Below are 24,850 nucleotides of genomic sequence, written 5' to 3'. Positions count from 1 at the left end.
TTCTCCGGGCTCACTCCTTTACTTTGAATGGCTTTTCATTAGTGGAGGTAAAGGGCTGTAGGACCAGGACCAGCCTCTGCATGTTGTAAGTAAACTGTAAACGTAAGACCTTTTCCCTAACCATTCCATTCTTATCTCTTTCAGGTGGTGTACTTCACAGAGATGCACAATATCTTCAGTGAGTTGACGGATCAGATCGACCAGGCAGGGCTGACTGATGAGCAGAGGGAGAGGGAGAATGAGGCCAAGTTGAATGAGCTGCGTGCTCTGTCCATTGTCGCTGATGACTGAGAGAACACCAAGAAGGGGAAGGGCTCCCTCTAAACCTCTGGCCTTGCCTCCTTTCACACCTCAGTGAATGGATTTATCTTTTTCAGGATCCTTCTCACTGTGAAAATGGACTGCTTTGGTCATAGCCTAATCATTAATAGCTTTCTTGCACTAATCTCCTCTCTCCTGACATCGAAAGAAACACAGCAACTGCCACATTTACCAAGCCATCAGCCAATATGTATATATTTTTTTAATCATGTAATGAAACAGTTCTAAGAACTAACTTGTGGTTCACACCATAAAATTACAAATAGTACTATAGATTTATAAGATCCCTGTGGGTCGCTCCATACTCAACTTTGAATCTGTTTTCTAGTCATTTCCAAATCAAGGTATGTACCAAAATATGCATTTCATCAAGTTTATGTATACCAGGAAATTAATTTGAAACCAATTGGCTAGTACTGTGTGCGAACTTGAGGATGAAATGTGACTCAGGGTGGTGGGTCGAATTGCTCCATTTCTGTGTTATTCACTATTTCCCCTCACTGATCTAGCATGTGCATTGTGGACCGTGAACTTATTTGTTGAGGTAAAAATATTGAAAGTTACCTTAGTATTTAACACTAGCCACTCCAGCTTCCTGACTATCATAAGGCAATGTCATTATTCTTCAGATCTGGGATGGTGCCTGTATAAAGGAGTGGCAACATTTCTTTGGCTGTTGCCTAATTGTTCCCTGCTTCTGAAAGGCTAAGGAATAATCTGACATTGACTGAGATGGTCCTTCTTCGCATAGGTTTAGAGGACTTGCTTTCCAAAACATGCTGTTGCTCCCTCTAGTGGCACTTAGTTCATTTGACCATATCTATGTTCTTTGTCATGTTGAGGGAAACCTCTTGCCTTTTGTTTGTGGACAGCTGTGTAGATTTGTTTTAAACTTCTGACAGGCCTGGCTCAACATTGAGTGAGATACTTGACATGTAATCTATTAAGCGTGGGTTTTATTTGTTACCATCTGTTTAAACTTTTTGCACAATCATGCAATACATGAGTTTCCTTCATTGTTCAACTAAATAAAACTGAAATACAATAATTTCTTTATTCAGGAAAACGTACAAGAATATTTCTACATTGTTGGGCTCACTGGCCACTAATTCATCAGCATTCTGACTCAAGGGTAACTTTAATCCCTCAACCTTAAATGAATGAGCTACTGTAACTCATTCACTGAGAACACTAAAAAGTCATATCTAGAATCAGAGTAAGTAATGTACACTTCAAAAGCAGCCTTCGAGGTTTAGAGTCTATATTTATTAATCAGAATCAGGCCATTACCAGGCCCAGGTAGTCTACTTGCCCGCTGCTCTCTAAAGTGGAGCTGTAGCTATTTCTATGGCTAGGTTTTTTGCGTGGACAACATTGGCGCATTTGTTTGGTCCCATTCAATGTTCCTCTGTCTATGATATGTAAACAATGAAAATACATTTAACATACTGATGTACAAGAAGCAGCATGGTGTCGAACTGAAATTCCCTGAAACCGTACCAAATGTGTTTGATAGTATTTGAGCTAAGTACTGTGGGAATGTCTGTTGTCTTGGCTACATGCTCAGTTTAGTACTATAGACCGTGCGATCCCGTAAACTGCATATCTTTGTCTAGTGACAGGAAACACAGTTCATGTAAATGTCAGTGGAATGAGTAATACATTGGATTGAGGTCTACTAGATGACTGTTGTGCTGTACATGTTTGTGATCTGTTCCTGGAAGACCCTGCGGATGTCCACTCGTCTGCTCTTCAAGGTGGGGGTGAGAAGGCCGTTGCTCACAGTGAACATCTCTGGATGCAGGTGCAGGTCCTTCAGCTGACAGTGAGGAAAGAGATGGCAACACTATCAGTGTTGTATTCAGTTCTGTTACACCATTTGTTACAGGTACAAAGTCGATGTATGAATGCATTCAGCTTCTACCCCCAAGCCATAAGACTGCTGAACAATTAACCAAACAGCCACTGGATTATTTTAACCCCCCCCTCCCATTTTGTTTTTTTACACTGCGGCTACTCGCTGTTTATTGCCTATGCATAGTCACTTCACCCCTACCTACATGTACAAATAACTTGACTAACCAGTATCCCCGCACATTGAGTACCCCCTGTATATAGCCTCGTTATTTTATAGTGTTACTTTAGCTTATTTGGTCAATATTTTATTAACTCTTTATTGAACTCTACTTTTGGTTAAGGGCTTGTAATTAACCATATACATGTATTCGGCACGTGACAAATAGTTTGATTCCTCACCTGCTCAAAAGACTTCAGCCCAGCTTCCTTCCCCACGGCTGTCATGTCTTCTAACACTGCTTTCTTCACATCCTGTAGTGATACAAGATTTCAATCAGTACCTGTTGAGTTGATACAAGCCAACAACGGCACACATTGTAAAGTTGCAGATGGCCTATTGTGTGAGCTACGGTGACGTCACATACTGGATGCTGGCAGAGCTCCTTGTAGGATCCAATGATTCCCCTCTCCTTAACCCAATCAATAAACACTTCTGGGTCTGGCACAACAATACCAATCAGGTGAGACTGAAAAAAAAAAAACAAGTGTGAGAATGATGGTATGTCCCAAAAAAAAGACTATCCTTTGATAGGGAATATAAGAGTACCGGTATCTCATACCTTTAAGCTGTCACCATGCACAAAGACCTGTAGCACAGGGACACAACGCATGTAGACGTTCTCAATCCTTTCAGGGGCGATGTACTCTCCCTGGGACAGCTTGAAGATATGCTTCTTCCTGTCTATGATGCGAAGTGTCCCGTTCTAACAGGAAAACATACGAACACACAAATGTATATGACTTGACTGACTGGAGTATCTAGTGATCATATTTTGTCCTATATTGTAACCCAGCTCACCAGTAACCACTGGCCCACATCTCCACTGTGCAGCCAGCCATCGCTATCCAGAGCCTCTGCTGTTTTCTCCTCATCCTTCAGGTAACCCCGGAACACACTGTGGCCACGGATACAGATCTAACAAAGCATAAAGTTTGGAACAGTGTTAACCAATTTGTTCCCAAATGTCACAATGTAAATCTTATGCCATTAGTAACAGACATTAATCCATATTTAAGTTTACTTACACCTTAGCCAAATACATTTAAACTCAGTTTCACAATTCCTGACAGTTAATCCTCATAACAATTCCCTGTCTTAGGTCAGTTTGGATCACTTTATTTTAAGAATTTGAAATGGCAGAATAGAGAATTATTTATTTGAGCTTTTATTTCTTTCATCATATTCCCAGTGGGTCAGAAGTTCACATACACTCAATTAGTATTTGGTAGCATTGCCTTTCATTTGTTTAACTTGGGTCAAACGTTTCAGGTAGCCTTCCACAATAAGTTAGGAGGAACGGGCCCAAATTCACCCAACAGAGCTGGTGTAACTGAGTCAGGTTTGTAGGCCTCCTTGCTCACACATGCCTTTTCAGTTCTGCTCACATTTTCCATAGGCTTGAGATCAGGGCTTTGTGATGGTGAAGCCAATACCTTCACTTTGTTGTACTTAAGCCATTTTGCAACAGCTTTGAAAGTATGCTTGGAGTCAATGTCCATTTGGAAGACCCATTTGTAACCAAACTTTAACTTCCTGACTGATGTCTTGAGATGTTGCTTCAATATATCAACATCATTTCCCTATAACATGATGCCATCTATTTTGTGAAATGCACCAGTCCCTCCTGCAGCAAAGCACCCCCACAACATGCTGCCACCCCCGTACTTCACGGTTGGGATGGTGTTCTTCAGCTTGCAAGCCTCCCCCTTTTTCATCCAAACGGTCCATCCATCCAGATGGTCATTGGCCAAACAGTTCTATTTGTTTCAGACCACATTTCTACAAAAAGTATGATCTTTGTCCCCATGTGCAGTTGCAAAGCGTAGTTTAATGACGGTTTTGAAGCAGTGGCTTCTTCCTTGCTGAGCGGCCTTTCAGGTTATGTCAATATAGGACTCGTTTTACTGTGGATGTAGATGCTTTTGTACCTTTCCTCCAGCATCTTCACAAGGTCCTTTTGCTGCTGTTCTGGGATTGATTTGCACTTTTCAAACCAAAGTATGTTCATCTCTAGGAGACAGAACGCTTCCTGAGCGGTGTGACGGCTGCATGGTCCAATGGTGTTTATACTTGTGTACTATTGTTTGTACAGATGAAGGTGATACCTTCAGGCATTTTGAAATTGCTTCCAAGGATGAACTAGACTTGGAGGTCTACAAAACAAAATTGAAGTCTTGGCTGATTTCTTTTGATTTTCCCATGATGTCAAGAAATTTGTGGAGTGATTGAAAGACGAGTTAATGACTACAGCCTAAGTGCATGTAAACTTCCCACTTCAACTGTACGTACATACAGTATCCGTCAAAAGTTGACACCTACTCATTCAAGTGTTACTTTAAAAAAAAATTACACTAGATTCTTCAAAGTAGCCACCCTTTGCCTTGATGACAGCTTTGCACACTCAACCAGCTTCATGAGGACTACCACAGGAAAGTAAGAACCAAAGTTACCTCTGCTACAGGGGATACATTTATTAGAGTTACCTGCACCTCAGATTGCAGCCCAAATAAATGCTACAAAGTTCATCACAACATCAACTGTTCAGAGGAGACCGAGTCAGGCTTTCATGGTCAAATTGCTGAACCACTAAAGGACACCAATAAGAAGACTTTCTTGGGCCAAGAAACACGAAATCTGTCTTTTGGTCTGATGAGTCCAAACTTGAGATTTTTGGTTCCAACCGATGTGTCTGTGAGACGCAGAATAGGTGAACAGATGATCTACGCATGTGGTTCCCATCATGGTGGAGGTGGTGTGATGGTGCTTTGCTGGAGACAGTGATTTATTTATAATTGAAGGCACACTTAACCAGCATGGCTGCCACAGCATTCTGCTGTGATACACCATTCCATCTGGTTTGCGCTTAGTGGGACTATAATTTTATTTTTCAACAGGACAGGCTGTGTAAGGGCTATTTGACCAAGGAGTGTGATGAGTGCTGCATCAGATGACCTGTCCTCCACAATTACCAAACCTCAACCCAATTGAAATGGTTTGGGATGAGTTGGACCGCAGAGTGAGGGAAAGCAGCCAACAAGTGCTCAGCATATGTGGAAACTCCTTAACTGTTGGAAAAGCATTCCAGGTGAAGCTGGTTGACAGAATGCCAAGAGTGTGCAAAGCTGTCAAAGGCAAAGGGTGGCTACTTTGAAGAATCTAAAATATACCAACATTGTTGGTTACTACATGATTCCATATTTCTTCACTATTATTCTACAATGTAGAAAACCCTTTTGCTTTGTCATTATGGGGTATTGTGTGTAGATTGATAAGGGGAATAAAAAAAAATGAAACCACAATTTAGAAGACTATAACTTAACAATGTGGAAAAATTGCATTTCCGAATGCACTGTATACAAAGTTAGCGCCACTGTATTTTCCCATTGGTCACAAATGTGCTAAGATACCGCTAAGATATTTTTATATGCCATGAGCATCATGGATTCACTATTGAAAATGAAGGCATAAATGTAAACTCAACCCTTTAAACATTACATTTACAGACAATATTTTCTCAAACTGTTGAATACAGAATTCTGGTGTCAAATTCATCTGTAAAAGTATGCCTTGTAAATGTGTTGTCTTGTGACCATTTTGAGAAATCAGCCAAAACTTCTGAGTCATACTAGACACCTTTATAATGCATAATGACTTTGTTGATAAATACAACTAACTTCTCTAGAGCCTGTAAATTACTCCTCAACAAATCTCACTATTGTGACCAAATGGGTTTTAATATAACATACGATACACAACAGCCATGGGGATACATTTTCTGTGTAACTATCCCGGACTCACTATGTTGTAGAATAGCACCGTAATACAATTATGCTTTTTAGCCACCTCACCTCTCCTTCTCCGTTCTTGGCATAATAGTTCATATCAGGGATGTCAACCAACTTCACCATTGCACAGGGCAGGGGAGCGCCAACATGGCCTGAGACAGAGTTTCAGAGTATAACCAACACGCAGACATGGGTATCACGGACTAGTCGTCTCCAGATATACATGGATAGTTTCCCCATTGTCAGAGAGTCCACTTACCTGCACTCCAGTCTCCTGGCATGGAGAAGGTGCAGCCTGCTGTGCATTCTGTCTGTCCGTAACCCTCAAAGATCTGCACAAAGCAGCAGGAACATTCCACATCAAACCTCACATACCCACACTCCCATCAGAAATAAACACATGTAGTCTGAGCTCCAGGCAGGCATTCTCACCAGACAGCCGAGGGTGGCCCTGAGGAAGGAGAGCACGGTGGGGGAGATGGGGGCCGAGGCAGTCAGGATAAACCTCAGATTACCTCCTAAATTAGCCTGAAACCCATGGAAAACAAATAGAATCCCATTACGTCTAACAGAGTTTTCTAAAAGGGGAGACGTTGGGCCACGTTCCATGTGTTCAGTGACTGACCTGAATCCTGTTAAATACCAGCCTGTCCCACAGACTGTTGTTACGTACAACCCCACTGCTGAGCTCAGCCTGCTTCCTCCTCACTGCATAGTGCAGCACTGCCCGGCGCAATGGGGACGTCACAGAGCCTAAGATCTACACACGCAGTCACACACAAAAGCATAGAAAATAAAAGGCTATATATATTTTTTTTAAGTATGTTTGGTATCATAGGATTTGGACTGACCTTGTCGTAGATGCGGTTGAGTAGGCGAGGCACCACTGGGAAGAAAGTGGGTTTCAGAGTCTTAATATCGTCCATGAGTAGGGAGATATCCCCTTGGTAGAATCCTACCCTGGCCCCATGACAGAACATGGAAACCTGAGACAGACGTAGGAGCATTTAAAGAACTGTCTGACATTCCCTGAGTCCCCAAGATGGACACATACATTTACTTTTGTAATCAAAAGAGGGTGAGCTACCTGAATCATCCTCTCAAACATGTGAGCAAGAGGCAAGTAAGAGATTGACACGTCTTCTTGCCGAATAAAAAATGACCCCTGTGAAATGGAAAGAATTGATACGTAAAACGGTTACACAGTGGATAATAGAGGTGGCATAACAATTGAATATGCAATCTAGATTTTACAACGGCAATTAGATGTGCAGTGTATCTTTTAGTAGGACAACAATGGGTCAACTATCTATTAAACATCCCATTTATCACAGGAACAGATTGAGAGATGGAACGAGAGATGTAGTGAGATAAATGGGATAAGCCATGAAACTCCTTCTGAACTTCAGACAGAGGGAGCCAGAACAGACCTCCAGGATCTTAATAACAGAGGAGGAGTTGGAGGCGATGTTGCCGTGGGTGATCATGGCTCCCTTCGGCTTTCCTGGCCAAATAAACAGAACAGTTTAGTTTGGAGGAGTGCATTACTGCACGGCTCTATGCAGCACAAGAATTCATCTCATAACATAATGAGAGGTTGTCAGTGGGCCCCCATGGGCACATCTCTAGTAGCGTGGGTAAATGCTTTAGTATATGATTAACATGCAGGGTAGTGGGGGTAGGCTGCATGAGGACTCACACAGAGATCTATAAAAAAAATGGTACCTGTGGTTCCACTGGTGAAGCACACGACTGCCAGGTCCTGGGGTTTTGGTGGCTGCAACAAAAAGACAGATGAATGACAACAGGATCAAGAACAGCAGTGAAGCAACAAAAACCATCAATGAGACCTTATCAACATTCAGAGGCAAACTCACCATAGGATCTTTGAGGTTCTGTCGTCCAAGTACCTGCAATATGCAGGGTCATGACACACTGTGATAGTCTGTGGTAATCAAGATGTCTTCTAATCTAACCCCATGGAAAGGGACTTCTCTCTCAACTAAAGAAGCCGGCATCTATTCTAGCAATTCATCATCTTTACATTGTCGGCAGCTACCCTCTTCTCACCATGAGCTGTGCGAGTTCTAGGATCTCCACTCCACAGTTCTTGCCCCTCTCCACTATGGCATCACTGCAGTCATTAAAGAGCACCAGACAGGAGAGAGTGGGTGTTGCACCTTTCTCCTTATTCCCCAGAAGGGACTCTGCCTTCTCCTCCTTGTCACAGATCACCAGTGAGATCTCCGCTAGGAGGTGAAACAGCGACAATCAACATGAATAGTTGTAGGCCAGTGGTATGGGAGTGTACTGATATATAGATCTATATATCTATATCTATATATCTATATCTATATATAGATATATATAGATATATATATAGATATATACACACACACACACACACATTTAATTTTGTAGCAGAGTATTCCAGCCTTACCCAGGTTGAGGATATGCACCATGGCCTCCTCTCCAAGTGTGTCATACAGGGGCACCACGGCCATAGAGAAAGTGTAGCAGGCCAGCTCTGAAATAATCCACTGCCACCAACAGAGGTAGACAGAGCAACGCTATTAGAACAACAGATCCCAGACTCCTTCCGAACTGATGCTTGGTCACGACATTGCTGGAGTCTCTACAAGGACAGTGCTCTAACAGAGGGAAGCCTTAGGGTTAAACATAATGGCATTTCACTACATAAAATAGGGAAGGAATGTGTAGCCTTCTGTACCTCTGGTCTGTTCTGGGCAAATATTCCAACAAACTGCTGAGGGTTTGGTTGGCAGCCTTTGCCCAAAAGCCCAGAGCCCAGCACCTGTGCCTGTTCAGCCACCTAAAACAGAACAATCAGACAAACAATAATACAATCCTCGAATAGAGCTTGAGCATATTTGTATGCTTGTATACGTGTATTCTCATTGTAAATAGTAATAATGACCAAAGATCCACAGACCTCAGTGTAGGAGATCCACTGGTAAGGTTCCCCAGGTTTCCTGAAGCCAAGGCATGGGCCGTTCCCTGTGCATCAACACAATCTCATCAGGTACACTCTGGCATGTCTGGTAAATAGCCTGTTGGTCCACTGTGTCCAGCTAGCTCACCTGCCACCCTCAGTCCTCTCTGGAACATGTCATAGGCTGTCCTGGTGTCATCATAGTAGAACTCCAACAGGGCATCGTCCTTGAGCAAAGCTGAACGCCTCCAATTGGGCTCTCCCTGCAACACAGACTGTATAAAAACTCTCCCTATTCAGCTCTTTAGCCTTGTTTATACCAAGGGCTAACATGTGTCCTTTGTCCTGATCTTATTTATATTCTGATTGTTCCCACATTGTAGCCGTTGCACCTACACATGGCAGTAAAATATGTCTCTTATCCAACCACTGTCCGCATATCCTGCTCACTCCCTGTATGCAAATTAATTGACAATATGCTTTCTAAATACTATTTATTGAATTATTTTAACACATATTGATGCCATAAGTCAATGGCATCACTTGTCAATGACTAGAGGGCGGGATAAAGAGGATTTAAATGATTTCACTGTCCAGATCCGTCTACACTTGCAAGGTATCCAGACAATGATGTAGGACTACCTCCGAGGGTGGTCAGGAAGATTTGATCACAATCCGATCAATGCGTCTTAATCATCTACACCTGTTTAAAAAATGTTGCCAATCAGAATGTGGACAAAGGGCATGTTATAACCAGGTATAAACAGGGCTTGGGATGTAATCAATGTTAATTAGTTATTAGAACTGAAATCTAAAACACTGATGAATACAACTACTGTCCATCACACAAACGAGCACTTGACTGTTCTGGATAAATATAACTCCTACTAATCTTTCACTCAGCTTCTACTTAAAAGCTTCCAGAACATAATGCTCTCACCTGTACAGCGATAGACTGGGCATTGAGATCACAGGGGGGCTGCATGGGCCGACGGCGGGTCACCAGCCAGTATGCAGTGAGGGAGGCCAGAGCCCCTATACCCAGCAGAGAGGATGGGGACCGAGAGAGAGAGGAGAGGGAGAAAGAGGATGACGAGGGGAGAAGGCTCCAGAAGTCCTCCCTCACAGGTCCCTGAACCCCCCCACTGGAGTGAAGGGACTGTAACCACTCCTGAAAATGCATAGCTGTGAGAGAAAAAGAGAGAAAGAAACACATGAGTGTGTTTGCCTGAATGAATGAGAGAAATGTAATGATAGTGTAACACTGAAAGGGTGTCACGTTGTCTAATGACTAGAGCAGGAATACGTAATAGTGTGTTTAATTTTCTCCACCCAAATAAAAGAGCGATGTGTAGTAAACCTCCAAATAATACACGTGACGAGACCCGTAAACCAAGTGCACAGCGAGGGAACACTTCGCATGGAAGCCGATACAACAGCACAGGTAATCACAAGTTCAACGGACATTGTAACAGAGGGCACATATATCACATACTAATCAGGGAGAATGGGAACCAGATGTGCGTAATGAGACAAGACAGTCCGGGATTGGTGGTAATGAATCCAGTTCAGTGACGCCTAGAGGGCCGGTGACGTAGACCTCCGGAGCTGGTGAACGGAATGAGCAGTAGTACCGGGGGGGGATCCGTGAAGTTGAAGTAATTACATCCAGGAATTCTCAACAAACTTGTGAAAATACGTCCACATAGGTGCTATTGTACTTTAGAAACAGAACATAAAGCATCTGCTGTAAGCAGGAAAGAGTAGCTAAACTCCCCTATACAATAGCATTCAACATGTCAGTTTCTGGGACAAGAGGGGCTGAGAGGGGTCAATCTTTATGGTACAAATAAGAATTAAAGTGACTGAAATCCTATACAGTACAAAATGAATACAACAAAATTACAACAAACAAACTTGACCACTAAAACTAAATACTGCAACATCCCGTTTTGATCATTTTAAAAAGCCCAGCTAAAGCACACTGGCCCTCTGGCTCAGCAGACAGACAGGGGTACTGAGTAGAGCATGAATGGCTGGGGTGTATAGGGGAGAGGGACTCGGAAGTAATCATGATTGGCTAAACAGAAAGAGGTACTATTGAGGTTACTCTCAGTCATGCTGTGTCCACTGACAGAAATGGAGCTAGAGAGAGGAGAAAAGAGAGAGAGCGAGTGAGTGAGCAAGAGAATAGTTGCATACAGTAACAGAGTTTGGTGGCAAGATGGGGTGAGGGGGTGGGACAGTGTGGTGGCCTGTAGGTCCACCCTCATGTTTCCCTGCCAGTCTGTAATTGCTCACAACCAAACCAGTGTGAGAGAAAAAAAACCTGGGCACAATACGTTAACCCAAACAAATGTTTTTTTCACACCCTCCTGTCTTCTAAAATCTCTTATGTCACTCCAATATATGAGTTTGCCCACCGTTCCACTTCCTCTCCATCTGCACATGGGAATTCACTTCACCAAATAAAAACCCCTCCTCCATACCCCTCAACCTCTCACCTACTTCCTCCCCCTTCTTCCAAAAGTAAAGGGGATAAAGAGTGATGTCACCCCCTCTCCTTCAGTCTTTAAACCAAGCCGACCATGTCCCAGTACACGCCCCTGAAGAATAAAATGACCATCATTCTTTTTCTCATTACTTTTTCATAAAGTTCTTAGAAAAATCTAGGACCTCTCCAAATGCACAATATCTAGCCAGAACATATCAAATGCTCAGATAAAATGCTTAGATTGCTCTGTCGGTATTGTCACATAATTCATACTGTGCCCAGCATCCACAATAATAAATCATTTGAATGCTGTTAGCTGATAAAATAAAAAATAGGACAACAATTGGCCCAAGTGTTGCACTACAATAGAAGCCAACACCTGCTGAAAAGTTGCAGATGGAGTTTGGAAGGTCCCCATGTCTCTTTTGACGTATACAAAGAGAAAATAAATGAGCTTTCATATGACACATGAAGAAAAATGGTTTGTTGAGAGGAGTATACTCCCCTATGTTCCTGTCTTTCTCTCTTTATCTAGACTTTAGTATTCTCTCCTTTCCTCCTGCAGTCCCATTTATAATGGCTATTGTCAGAGCCAGACAGAGACTATTGTGCTTCCCTGGCACTTACTCCCAAACAGATATGAGAACAGAAATGAGAGAAAGGGAATAATGGAGACATGTCAAACAGTTACTAAGCATATTATATATCTAAGAGGGATTAAATACACCCATTTTAGGCCTCTAACATGTATATCTGCTGTGTTGTAACGTATAGATATAACACTACAATCTGGAATGAATCACCTATACTGCTCAGTAAGGTACGCATTTAAAGCTGCCGTAAGGCACCAGCTTAGTTTCAAAAGGAAGTAACAAATACTTAAGACACCCAAGGGCAGTTTGCATGTCTGTGCATATTCACTCTTGCTGGCTGGCAGAGATAGACCAAATTGAGCAACAGTAAGACAAAAACAGAAACCATACCATTTGTAAATAAGAATATTTGATGATGCAACACTTGTCTGTGGAAAGTATTGCATCCACTATCACTATCCTCATTGTCTTTGCACTAAAATAACATAGGGGCCTATTTAACGACACACCTGGGGCTCCGTTCCACAGGAGAGAGGTGCACGGGGGAATGTGGTTGGTAAGGGACTTCCTCATCAAGCAGAGAGATTAAGCAGTGTTTTCCAGATTTCCAGTGATCAAAAGCCACCACAAAACAATACTAATGTTGAGATTAGTGAATGAGAGAGTAAGGAGAGAGAGAGAGAGAGAGAGAGAGAGAGTGAAATGCACTGGTGTTTTCTGGCTGTGATTCCCAAATGAAGTGTGAAAAACACAGTCACAATGAAGGTTTTGGGAAGGGGAAGGGGATGGAGAGGAAGAAAGGAGGCAAGCTATGCGTCACGATTTAGGGCTGCTGGGATGATGAACTGTCCAGGAGCAGACAGAGCAGAGCAGAGCAGAGACCCCCTTCTAGTCAACACACACTCAAAGAACACAGGAGGCCTTTGCAGCACTCCTACCACCATCATTAGACTTCCATGGTGTATTCATTAAAAGAAGGACCAATCTGAAATAAGGTTAAACATATATAATAAAGCTGGGCAATATGGACATAAAATCCAAAAGGGGGCGCAATGATGTCTGCAGTTTATTGTTGTAGAGCATCAGGGCCAGTTTTTTTTTTTACATCAATTGCTTTCAGGGCTCTACGCACCTCAGACAAGAGAAGGGCGAGAAGGAGTGCTCGGGAGTGTTAGGTAATTACACATGGGACTCATGTTGACCTTTAACCCTATCAAATAATCTACCTGCATCAAGAACATTTTGATTTAAAAGAGTTCAGAATAGAGGTCAACCAGCAGTTGTTAAGGGAGGTGTACATTTTTGTGTTGCATTCTAAACCTTTCACTACTTGCCAAAATTTGGAAGGATTATTCATATTATCAGCAGTAGATTTGAGGTAGAGGTCTGCTTTCAGTTTTTGTCATAGCCACACCCTAATTCCGAAAGCGTTTAAAACCCATCCAATCATCAGCTGAATCAGACCATCTTGCTTTAGCACAAATAGCATTCCGTTTCCTTATGATTTCAGATAGTTCATCTGAGAACCAAGGGTTATCTCTGCCCTTAATTCTGTATTGTTGGAAAGGGGCATGCTTGTTGTATATATCCTGGAATGCTTTATGGAAGTAAGAAAAGGCTAATTCATCAGGGCTGAATTCAACTCTATTCCAGGCTATGTTAAAAACCCTGAGTATTAAACTTCTTCCAGTTCATTTTCATGATGATACGTGGAGGTAGTTTAGGAATTTTACCATCCCTTACAAAGGCAACAGCCCGGTGATCACTTATAAAATTTGTAAAAACACCAGAAGCATTAAAACGATGTGGAGTGTTGGTTAAAATAGGATCAATCAAAGAGGATTTTAGAGGACACTTTACATTCAACCTTGTTACACAGATACTTGAGTTGATCAGAGTTGGATGTCAACCAGTGTAGGTTCAGGACACCCTTGCCTAAACATCAGACTATTATCATGGTTACACCACAGCTCTGACACACACACTTATCCCGCCCGACATGCCACCAGGGGTCTTTTCCCCAAATCCAGAACAAATTTAAGAAAACGTACAGTATTATATAGAGCCCTTATTGCATGGAACTTCCTTCCGTCTCATATTGCACAAATAAACAGCAAACCTGGTTTAAAAAAACAGATAAAGCAACACCTCGTGGCACAACGCCTCTCCCCTATTTGACCTAGATAGTTTGTGTGTATGCATTGATATGTAGGCTACGTGTGCCTTTTAAAAAAAATGTATGTTGTTTTGTCCTTGAGCTGTTCTTGTCTAATGATGTTCTGTATTATGTCATTCTGTATTATGTCATTCTGTATTGTTTCATGTTTTGTGTGGACCCACTGCTTTTGTAACAGCTAATGGAGATCTTAATAAAATACCATATACCATGGATATCAGTCAGAAAGAAGTCGCTGTAAAAAAATATGCAATAGTCTCTACAAGGCAGAATGTTGAATAAAATGTTATTTACACTTATTTTACCGGTTGTACATGTTGGTACTTTTGGCAGGTAGGAGGTGGTGATAATGTGTCCACAAGAAAGTGTTGTTTAGCCGACATTTTGCAACGCCAGTAAGTTCTGTCTGTTGTGTTTTTTATCTGTTGACGCATTGCACGTGATGCGCAATATGTAAACTGTAACCGAATGTAGTCGTCTGAAGCAGTTTCCTTGCAATCAGCTGGAAGTGTTTGCTGTTCGGTTAGGCTCGGCCACATTGTGCAAGTGTTTGCTGTTCGGTTAGGCTCGGCCACATTGTGCAAGTGTTTGCTGTTCGGTTAGGCTCGGCCACATTGTGCAAGTGTTTGCTGTTCGGTTAGGCTCGGCCACATTGTGCAAGTGTTTGCTGTTCGGTTAGGCTCGGCCACATTGTGCAAGTGTTTGCTGTTCGGTTAGGCTCGGCCACATTGTGCAAGTGTTTGCTGTTCGGTTAGGCTCGGCCACATTGTGCAAGTGTTTGCTGTTCGGTTAGGCTCGGCCACATTGTGCAAGTGTTTGCTGTTCGGTTAGGCTCGGCCACATTGTGCAAGTGTTTGTCGTGCGAATTGCATCAGTATTGAAAATAAAAACTGGAAATACAAATGATATGCAGACCAGTGTACTGAAGGTCGGGTTGATAACACTTCCCTGTGGATATTTTGTATCAGATTACCTCCGACATCGGGACGAAATCGGCAGACAACAGGTAAAGTCATTTGAAATTCAATTTGTTCATAATTCTGACTTGTAATTCAAAAATACAATCCAGAGAGCCAGCAATAGCAGATGGGAGTTTATAACAACAGGAGCCAAAAATAATCAAGGATGTGCAGAGATTTAATTTTAAAGACAGATGATCAAATTGCTTGGGTTTGGTAAGTCAGAATGGTCGCCGAAAACATGTATTTTATGTATACAGCAACACCACCACCTTTACATTTGCAATCTGACCCAAAAATATTGTAGCCATCAATGCCAAAGTCTTTGTCAGTGATAGTGGGGCAAGTGCATGATTTCTCCCAGAACGCAACATGGAATAAACACTCAAAGTTCTCTGTATTTAAGGGGTATCATAGAGCTGTTGCGGTGACCGTATTACCGCCACCCCGGCTGAGTCATGAAGGCAGTCAAATTCCACTGACCATTTAGTTACGGTAATTAGGCTTCTCCAAGCTCTGATGCTGTTGATGGTCATTAGTAGCCTACCAAACTTGCTAACTGCCTGGTACTCAGCACTCTATTGTCCCTCTAATCACTCTGACATCAATGCAAATGTAATAGAAAATGGAATCAAACACTTCATGAGAGCCCATGAGCTCATGTTGCGCTACATTTCTATAGGCTATGAAATTGCGCAAGAAAACAGAGTGATGCATTTCGCTACACTCGCATTAACATCTGCTAACCATGTGTATGTGACAAATAAAATTTGATTTGATTTGATGGCCTCTATTAAAAAGATAAAGGCCATCAGTTTTCTATTCCAGAGTATAGCCTACCTGGCTGACATGAAAATGAACCACAGGAAAAGTGTCCCCCATTCGCTATTTAAGTGCAGAGATGACATGTCTTTTTCCATGCCTCTGTTTTCGAGACAGGTGCATGATAATGGTCCATTCTAAATCAAAACAAATTGCACACATATATTATTTAGTATATGTAAAAACAAGATTAAATCAATAATAGTCTGATGGTAGACAACAAGCTTATCACTTGTGAATTATATACAGTTGAAGTCAGAAGTTTACATACACTTAGGTTGGAGTCATTAAAACTCATTTTTCAACCACTCCACAAATTTCTTGTTAACAAACTATAGTTTTGGCAAGTCGGTTAGGACATCTACTTTGTGCATGACACAAGTCCTTTTTCAAACAATTGTTTACAGACAGATTATTTAACTTATAATTCACTGTATCACAATTCCAGTGGGTCATAAGTTTACATACACTTAGTTGACTGTGCCTTCAAACAGCTTGGAAAATTCCAGAAAATGATGTCATGGTTTTTAAAGCTTCTGATAGGCTAATTGACATCATTTGAGTCAATTGGAGGTGTACCTGTGGATGTATTTCAAGGCCTACCTTCAAACTCAGTGCCTCTTTGCTTGACATCATGGGAAAATCAAAAGAAATCAGCCAAGACCTCAGACATTTTTTTGTAGACCTCCACAAGTCTGGCTCATCCTTGGGAGCAATTTCCAAATGTCTGAACGTACCACTTTCATCTGTACAAACAATAGTACACAAGTATAAACACCAGCAGCCGTCATAGCGTCCAGAAAGGAGACGCATTCTGTCTCTTAGAGAAAGGGACCTTGTGAAGATGCTGGAGTAAACATGTACAAAAGTATCTATATCCACAGTAACACGAGTCCTATATCGACATAACCTGAAAGGCCGCTCAGCAAGGAAGAAGCCACTGCTCCAAAACCACCATAAAAAAGCCAGACTACGGTTTGCAACTGCACATGAGGACAAAGATCGTACTTTTTGGAGAAATGTCCTCTGGTCTGATGAAACAAAAAAAGAACTGCTTGCCCATAATGACCATTGTTATGTTTGGAGGAAAAAGGGGGAGTCTTGCGAGCCGAAGAATACCATCCCAAGCAACATCTCAAGACATCTATTATCTCAAGACATCTAAGTTAAAGCTTGGTCGCAAATGGGTCTTCCAAATGGACAATGACCCCAAAGCATACTTCCAAAGTTGTGGCAAAAGAAATAAAAGCTGAAATAAATAATTCTCTCTACTTTTATTCTGACATTTCACATTCTTAAAATAAAGTGGTGATCCTAACTGACCTACAACAGTGGATTTTAACAAGGATTTGTGAAAAACTGAGTTTAAATGTATTTGGCTAAGGTGTATGTAAACTTCTGAATGATGCCCTCTTAAGGCAAGAAACAATGGCCTTATTTTATTAAATATTTTTTTTATAATAGCCACACAACTCATATAGCCCAGCCCATAGGCCTATATGTTTTGAAAAGGTTTGTATGACAACTACAGTGTCCAAATAACTTCTTAAAATGAAGGACATTAATCTGCTTTGCAAGGGATGTAGAGCCTAACTGGCATACTTAAGAAGCAGGTGAGTTTCAAGTTTTGGGAAGATCATTTTCACCATAAAAATGCATCTTTATAATAAAAGCATTACATGCATAATCACATTTGTGGTCACTTTTGATAATTGTGTTTTCCCACTAGTGGAACAGTTGCACTTATAGCCTACTGCCGTGTGCGCATTGCTGCGCCTATATGTGAAGATTTAGCCTAATATTTTATCAACATTTTAAGCTAAACATTCTCATCTGTTGCTTCTGACTCATTACGTAAAAACATTTTTTTGATGCTAGTGATCGTATTAATTTGAGAACAATCGCATCCCACAACTGTCCCAGACTATGTTTGCAATATTTATTTCTCACACAGAATAGAATAGGTCAACGTTTGTACTATGGGGGATAGTAGATTGACATAGGCTAGTGCTTTTGCTATTCGTTAGGCTTACTAAGTAAATGTTATTTCAATATCTTCAATATGCACCTTGGAATTGGATAAGGACACGCGCAGTTTCATCCTGCATGTGTCTGTCTTCATTTGTAGCCTGTGAGAAAGACCAGATCATGTGGTGCTTCGAAGCAGGGTGCATTTTTTAGGGTGCATTATGGCCACACACATGGGATGCCGCTGTGAAATTATAGGCATTATCAAGTGCTTGTCAAATTGTGAATGAGAGACTATTGGAGTGTGTACAGTCTGCGCAAAAAAACCAAGCAGAGCTCATGCCTTTCAAGCAACTTTTTTCAAATCATCATTTAGAGTCGCATCATGCAGCCTTGCAATCTATTAAAAATCTAAACATACAGCCCAACGTTTCTAGAACAACTAAAGTTACAGTAATAACTCTAAATTAAGCATATAGGAGACACCTATTTCTTTGTTCACCGCTCAACACAGAATACCCGGATGTGTGCACTCCCTCATCGTTTAGAGAAAAGTTCCATTTTATTTTATTCAGCTTTGTTCAATTGTAATCTTCATTCTACAAAATAATATAAAATAACCGTCTGACAACATTTTGTGACCGCCACAGGCCTAGTATCGGGCCCTAAATACATCATCCTCAGTGTAAGAGTCAAGGTAGACAACAGAAACAGCAACATGAGAAATAACCAAAAGTTTTTTAAGACTCCGGTCTATAGGACTAGGAGGTTGCACACTAATCACAAATAGGCCTAAGCTACAAGAAATAAGCTACAATAAAATAACAATAAAGGCCAAGTAATACAAATCTAAACGCATACAAGTTCCAGAGTAAAAGTCCACATAAGTTCACAGGCTAAGAATACAATTCAAATCAGAGACCGCAGTGTGTGCATGTAAGTGGGTGCTGGAGTGGTGAGCGAAGCTCGGGGGAGAAGGGGGCAAGTGGCATGGGTGCCTGTACCAGACAGGGGGAACAGGCCTGGGTAGTCGGGAGCAGACTGAAAGGTGGGGTCCAGGCAGTTGGGAGAGGCTTGTGTCGGGAGGCAGGGTGGGAGAGGAGGCTTTCAACCAGACAAGTGCGTGGTGGAGGAGCTTTCAGCAATGGAGCTTTTCAGTGATTAATATCTTTTTGCTTTCTCCAATAAGGATATTTTATATAGCCAAGTAACTTGTTGACTATATAAAAACATTACTGCAGTATTTGGAATGATATTAACAAGAAACACTTGCAAACAGACACTCAGAAGCACACAAGACACACAGGTTCAGCTGTGAGGGCTGTGGCTGTCTGACATGATTGACAGGCAAATTTTCAGTTTATCGTCCAAGCTCTAATCTTTAATTAGATTTGACGCCTGTTGACTTCATATTTTTCCTCTAGTCAGTAAATAAAACAAACATAACATGACAAGTCAGTGACCATTTCAAATCACCTGTGTTTTCATCTGACAAGTGTCCAAGAGTCTTACTACAAAGTAACCTGTTCTCTGAAACAAACAAGCACTCTGACAGCCCCTGTGTGTTTGTGTACTAAAGCAGCACAGCCCATTCTGCATGAATGGAAACTAGACTTAAGCTGTCCACAGTGTTACCTTACAGATGTAGGATCTTAATTTGATCACCCTGTTACAGGAGAACTTTCCTGCAATGCAGGAAATGTAAAAATGTTTGTATATCTGAGGTTTAAAAAGGCTTCTGAAGTTTGTAATTAGACATTTCTGACTATATTATCCCTTGTGAAAAATGTAGCAACCTCAACAAAAATGTTATAATAATGAATTATAATCAACATAATAATTCACGTGTCCTGCATTAGTGCAGGATTATTTTCCTGCTGTAGCAAACTGACTCAAATTAAGATCCTACAGCTGTGCCTCCCCTGTCTGTACCAGAGAGAGAGACAGGACAGTGTGTGATGGGCATTCCGAGTCTTATCAGTGAGCCAGATATTTTGGCTCCATTCACCTAAAAGAGCCGTTCATTTGCCTCGCAAACAGCTCTTTGTTTAGTGCTTGATTAAAAATTGTATGAAAAACCATGAAAAATAGAACATATCTAATGTAAAGGCTAAAAGGTTGGCTACTATTATGCCAGACCGTGAAATATGAGTTCAAATACATTTTTTTTATTAAATTAAACCACTTCCAAAAAAAGTGAAGTATTTTTAACACATTGAAAAGTTAGGTTAAAGGGTGGTTAGCTTCACCTGGAATGCTTTTCCAACGGTCTTCAAGGAGTTCCCACATATGCTGAGCACTTGTTGGCTACTTTTCCTTCACTCTGCAGTCCAACTCATCCCAAACCATCTCAACTGGGTTGAGGTCGGGTGATTGTGGAGGCCAGGTCATCTGATGCAGCACTCCAATCACTCTCCATCTTGGTCAAATAGCACTTACACAGCCTGGAGGTGTGTTGGGTCATTGTCCCTTTAAAAAAAAATGATAGTCCCACTAAGAGCGAACCAGATAGGATGGCGTATGGCTGCAGAATGCAGTGGTAGCCATGCTGGTTAAGTGTGCCTTGAATTCTAAATAAATCACATATGGTGTCACCAGCCAAGCATGCGTCCCGGTGGGAACCACACATGTGGAGATTATTCGTTCACGTACTCTGCATCTCACAAAGACACGGTGGATGGAAGCAAAAATCTCAAACTTGGACTCATCAGACTAAAGGACAGATTTCCACCGGTCTAATGTCCATTGCTCGTGTTTCCTGGCACAAACAAGTCTCCTCTTCTTATTGATGTCCTTTAGTAATGGTTTCTTTGCAGAAATTCGACCATGAAGGCCTGGTTCACGCAGTCTCTGAACAGTTGATGTTGAGATGTGTCTGTTACTTGAACTCTGTGAAGCATTTATTTGGGCTGCAATCTGAGGTGTAGTTAACTCTAATTAAACGTATCCTCTGCAGCAGAGGTAACTATGGCTCTTCCTTTCCTGTGGTGGTCCTCATGAGAGCCAGTTTCATCATAGCCCTTGATGGTTTTAGCAACTGCACTTAAAGAAACTTTTAAAGTTCTTACAATTTTCCGCATTGACTGACCTTCATGTCTTAAAGTAACAATAGACTGTCGTTTCTCTTTGCTTATTTGAGCTGTTCTTGCCATACTATGGACTTGGTCTTTTACCAAATAGGGCTATATTCTGTATGCCCCCCTACCTTGTCACAACACTGATTGGCTCAAATATATTAAGAAGGAAAGAAATTCCACAAATGAACTTTTAACAAGGCATATCTGTTAATTGAAATGCATTCCAGGTGACTGCCTCATGAAGCTGGTTGAGAGAATGCCAAGAGTGTGCAAAGCTTTCATCAAGGCAAAGGGTGGCTACTTTGAAGAATCTCAAATATATAATATAATTTGATTTGTTTAACACTTTTTTTGGTTACTGAATGATTCCATATGTGTTATTTCATAGTTTTGATGTTTTCACTATTATTCTACAATGTAGAAAATAGTCAAAATAAAGAAAAACCCTGGTATGAGTAGGTGTGTCCAAACTCTTCACTGGTACTGTATATATTATATATAAAGTGCATTCAGAAAGTATTCAGACCATTTTGTTCCCATTTTTTTACTTTACAGCCTTATTCTAAAATAGAAAACTGAAATATCACATTTACATAAGCATTCAGATCCTTTACTCAGTACTTTGTTGAAGCACCTTTGGCAGAGACTACAGCCTCAAGTCTGCTTGGGTATGACGCTACAAGCTTGGCACCCCTGTATTTGGGGAGTTTCTCCCATTCTTCTCTGCAGATCCTCTCGAGCTCTGTCAGCTTGGATGGGGAGCATCGCTGCATAGCTATTTCCAGGACTCTCCAGAGATGTTCGACTGGGTTCAAGTTCGGGCTCTGGCTGGGTCACTCAAGGACATTCAGAGACTTATTGTGAAGCCACTCCTGCGTTGTCTTGGCTGTGTGCTTAGGGTCATTTTCCTGTTGGAAGGTGAACCTTGGCCCCAGTCTGAGGTCCTGAGCGCTCTGGAACATGTTTTCATCAATGAACTCTCTGTACATTGCTCCGTTCATCTTTCCCTCGACACTAACTAGTCTCCCAGTCCCTGCCGCGGAAAAACATCCCCACAGCATGATGTTACCACCACCATGCTTCACCGTAGGGATGGTGGCAGGTTTCTTCCAGGCGTGACGCTTGGCATTCAGGCCAAAGAGTTCAATCTTGATTTCATCAGACCAGAGAATCTTGTTTCTCATTATCTCAGAGTCCTTTAGGTGCCTTTTGGCAAACTCCAAGCGGGCTGTCATGTGCCTTTTACTGAGGAGTGACTTCTGTCTGGCCACTCTACCAGAAAGGCCCGATTGGTGGAGTGCTGCAGAGATGGTTGTCCTTCTGGAAGGTTCTCCCATCTCCACCGAGGAACTCTGGAACTCTGTGACCATCGGGTTCTTGGTCACCTCCCTGACCAAGGCCCTTCTCCTCCGATTTCTCAGTTTGGCTGGGCAGCTAGCTCTAGGAAGAGTCTTGGTGGTTCCAAACTTCTTCCATTTAAGAATGATGGTGGCCACTGTGTTCTTGGGGACTTTCAGTGCTGCAAAAGTTTTTTGGTGCCCTTCCCCAGATCTGTGCCTCGACACAATCCTGTCTCGGAGCTCTACGGACAATTCCTTCGACCTCATGGCTTGGTTTTTGCTCTGACATGCACTGTCAACTGTGGGACCTTATAAAGACAGGTGGGTGCCTTTCCAAATCTTGTCCAATCAATTTAATTTACCACAGGTGGACTCCAATCAAGTTGTAGAAACATTTCAAGGATGATCAATGGAGACAGGATGTACCTGAGCTCAATTTTGTGTCTCATAGTAAAGGGTCTGAATAATTATGTAAATAAGTTATTTGTATTTATTTTTTGCAAACATTTCTAAAAACCTGTTTCGCTTTGTCATTATGGGGTATTGTGTGTAGATTGATGAGGATTTTTTATTTTTATGCATTTTAGAATAAGGCTGTAATGTAAAACAAATGTGGAAAATGGGAAGGGCTTCAAATACATTCAGATTGCACTGTATATATCAGGCCATGTATAGTGAACTCGTACACATTGTAAATATGAAAATAGAATAGAGTCGTGTATGTCAATATCAGACTACAAACATGACCAATGGCATAACATCTCATCTATATGTAAATTCAACCAAGCAATAGGAATACATAAACATCGAATGCACATTTATGCATTGGCAAATGGATCCATAACCAACCCTGTTGCATAGTAATGTGAATAACTGATGATTAATAAGGGAAGCAGTCATGGACAGTCACTACCATCATGGGAATTGTATTAATTGTTTTATTCTGTGTTGCTACTGCATTCATCCCACATAATGCATAGTGCAATTAATGTTTAAAAAAAAATCGAAACCGAAAATCTTTATTATTTTTTAATAATTGAACCTGAAACGACCTCAAAAAGCATGAATCGCTCGGCACTACTCTCCTCACCACCTGTTCTTGCAGTGAGGAATTGCCATCTTCAGATAATGTTTTTTGTAACTTATCTAAAAAATAATAGCTGCCTGGAGCACAAAAAGCATCAGTAGCAGTTTGCAAATCAGGGAGTTAAATGAACGGCTCTGTCACAGATACAATTTCGTTCCCGACGTTCACCAAAAAGATCCGTTCGAAAACAGCAGTTCGTTCGCGAACGAACCATCACTACCAGTGTGCCAACTCAGCCCTGCCCAGGCTGTGCATTCCAACAACGTGGGACAACTTTCAACACGTTGCCCGTGGTTTCCATAGACAGACATAGACTTCAAGATTACGGCAAAGCAGACACATAGGGACATTTAGCCAGACATGATTTATAGTGACTGTACAGCATGAACTGCAAAATTAGGAATTCCAAAGAACTCAAGCTATACATGGGTTTGGTCCAGCCTTTGTTTTGGGGAAAAGAACGACCACATAATTGTGCAGTTTTTTTCACACCATAAACTACAATTAAAAGTACAGAGACGTGCTGAAGTACATGTATATCCTTACTTGAAACTAACTTTTTTTGACCATGCATTGTAAACTTTAGAATATTGTGTTTTTTAGTTACTGTGTGGATATTGGAGTTTTGCCCAATGCTGTAGCTAGCAAAACAAAAGGGCACAATGTTACAACTAAAACCATTTTGGTGAGGTCGGAGGGGTGAGGTCGAAAATCGTATTTCTGTCCTATCCATGCCAAATATATAAATCAACATGCATCTTCAGAACCGACACCTCTGTCTCGCTATCTCCATTGACATAAAATGCAGCAGGACCATTCAAAATTGTCAAAACATTTCAATGCATGTATCGAATGGAAATGATGAACAGGTTAAAACAGTGTATTGCACTTAAGCCACGATGGGTAGGCTACTTTGTATCCAATAATAGTGTCACTACTAGTGCGTTACAATTACATACTGTAGCTTATTTCTAGCGAGTACAGAACTTTCCCCATGCCTTTAAAGAAATAGTTTTACCAGTTTCGAGTTACCGCCTCTTACCTGAGTAAAATGTAGATCACCAATGTTCTTCAAATTGTGTTCCCCTACTTCAGCATGAGAAGCGAAATACTCACCCGCCACCACATGCCAAAGTGTTACCCCATGCTACACCCTAACCACCCCTCTTCTTTGACTGACGTCAGCTTGAAAAAAAGT

At 41.5% G+C, this 24,850-nt stretch overlaps 2 protein-coding genes across 5 annotated transcripts in view; one reads left to right on the top strand and one right to left on the bottom strand.

The window, feature by feature from the left end:
* Positions 1-1,387, top strand: part of bin3 (bridging integrator 3) — a 39,071-nt gene extending 37,684 nt beyond the window's left edge. For both annotated transcript variants that reach the window (XM_031830104.1, XM_020489935.2), the window contains one exon: positions 145-1,387. In XM_031830104.1, the coding sequence (XP_031685964.1) occupies positions 145-291 (147 nt within the window). In that variant the 3' untranslated portion in view covers positions 292-1,387. The remainder of the gene's footprint in view (positions 1-144) is intronic.
* On the bottom strand, positions 1,261-24,841 carry LOC109895876 (long-chain-fatty-acid--CoA ligase 1). Of its 3 annotated transcripts, none has more exons than XM_020489933.2 (21): positions 24,695-24,841; positions 10,077-10,321; positions 9,285-9,399; positions 9,137-9,201; positions 8,915-9,016; positions 8,624-8,723; positions 8,254-8,432; positions 8,061-8,093; positions 7,909-7,960; positions 7,614-7,687; positions 7,271-7,348; positions 7,035-7,169; positions 6,809-6,943; positions 6,616-6,711; positions 6,443-6,515; positions 6,247-6,335; positions 3,197-3,313; positions 2,958-3,101; positions 2,763-2,864; positions 2,578-2,649; positions 1,261-2,140 (listed from the first exon to the last, which is right to left on the bottom strand). In XM_020489933.2, the coding sequence occupies exons 2-21, from the start codon at positions 10,317-10,319 to the stop codon at positions 2,000-2,002; spliced, it is 2,145 nt and encodes a 714-aa protein (XP_020345522.1). In that variant the 5' UTR covers positions 10,320-10,321; positions 24,695-24,841; the 3' UTR covers positions 1,261-1,999. The 3 variants fall into 3 exon arrangements, with proteins under 3 accessions (XP_020345522.1, XP_020345521.1, XP_020345523.1); XM_020489932.2 differs by lacking the exon at positions 24,695-24,841 and adding an exon at positions 10,497-10,594; XM_020489934.2 differs by lacking the exon at positions 24,695-24,841 and adding an exon at positions 10,469-10,588 and having other exon boundaries at positions 1,362-2,140.
* Between the last annotated feature and the right edge of the window lie 9 nt (positions 24,842-24,850).

Source organism: Oncorhynchus kisutch, linkage group LG8 (assembly GCF_002021735.2).
Source record: "Oncorhynchus kisutch isolate 150728-3 linkage group LG8, Okis_V2, whole genome shotgun sequence".
NCBI classification, from domain to species: domain Eukaryota; kingdom Metazoa; phylum Chordata; class Actinopteri; order Salmoniformes; family Salmonidae; genus Oncorhynchus; species Oncorhynchus kisutch.
This window is presented reverse-complemented; position numbering and strand designations above follow the sequence as displayed.

Coding starts and splice junctions, on each gene's coding strand:
- LOC109895876 (XM_020489933.2), bottom strand. CDS start 10,319: ATGCATTTTCAGGAGTGGTTACAGTCCCTTCACTCCAGTGGGGGGGTT. Junction 9,017..9,136: donor AGTGGATCTCCTACACTGAG/GTCTGTGGATCT, acceptor GTTCTGTTTTAG/GTGGCTGAACAGGCACAGGT. Junction 7,170..7,270: donor TGTTTGAGAGGATGATTCAG/GTAGCTCACCCT, acceptor CGTCTGTCTCAG/GTTTCCATGTTCTGTCATGG.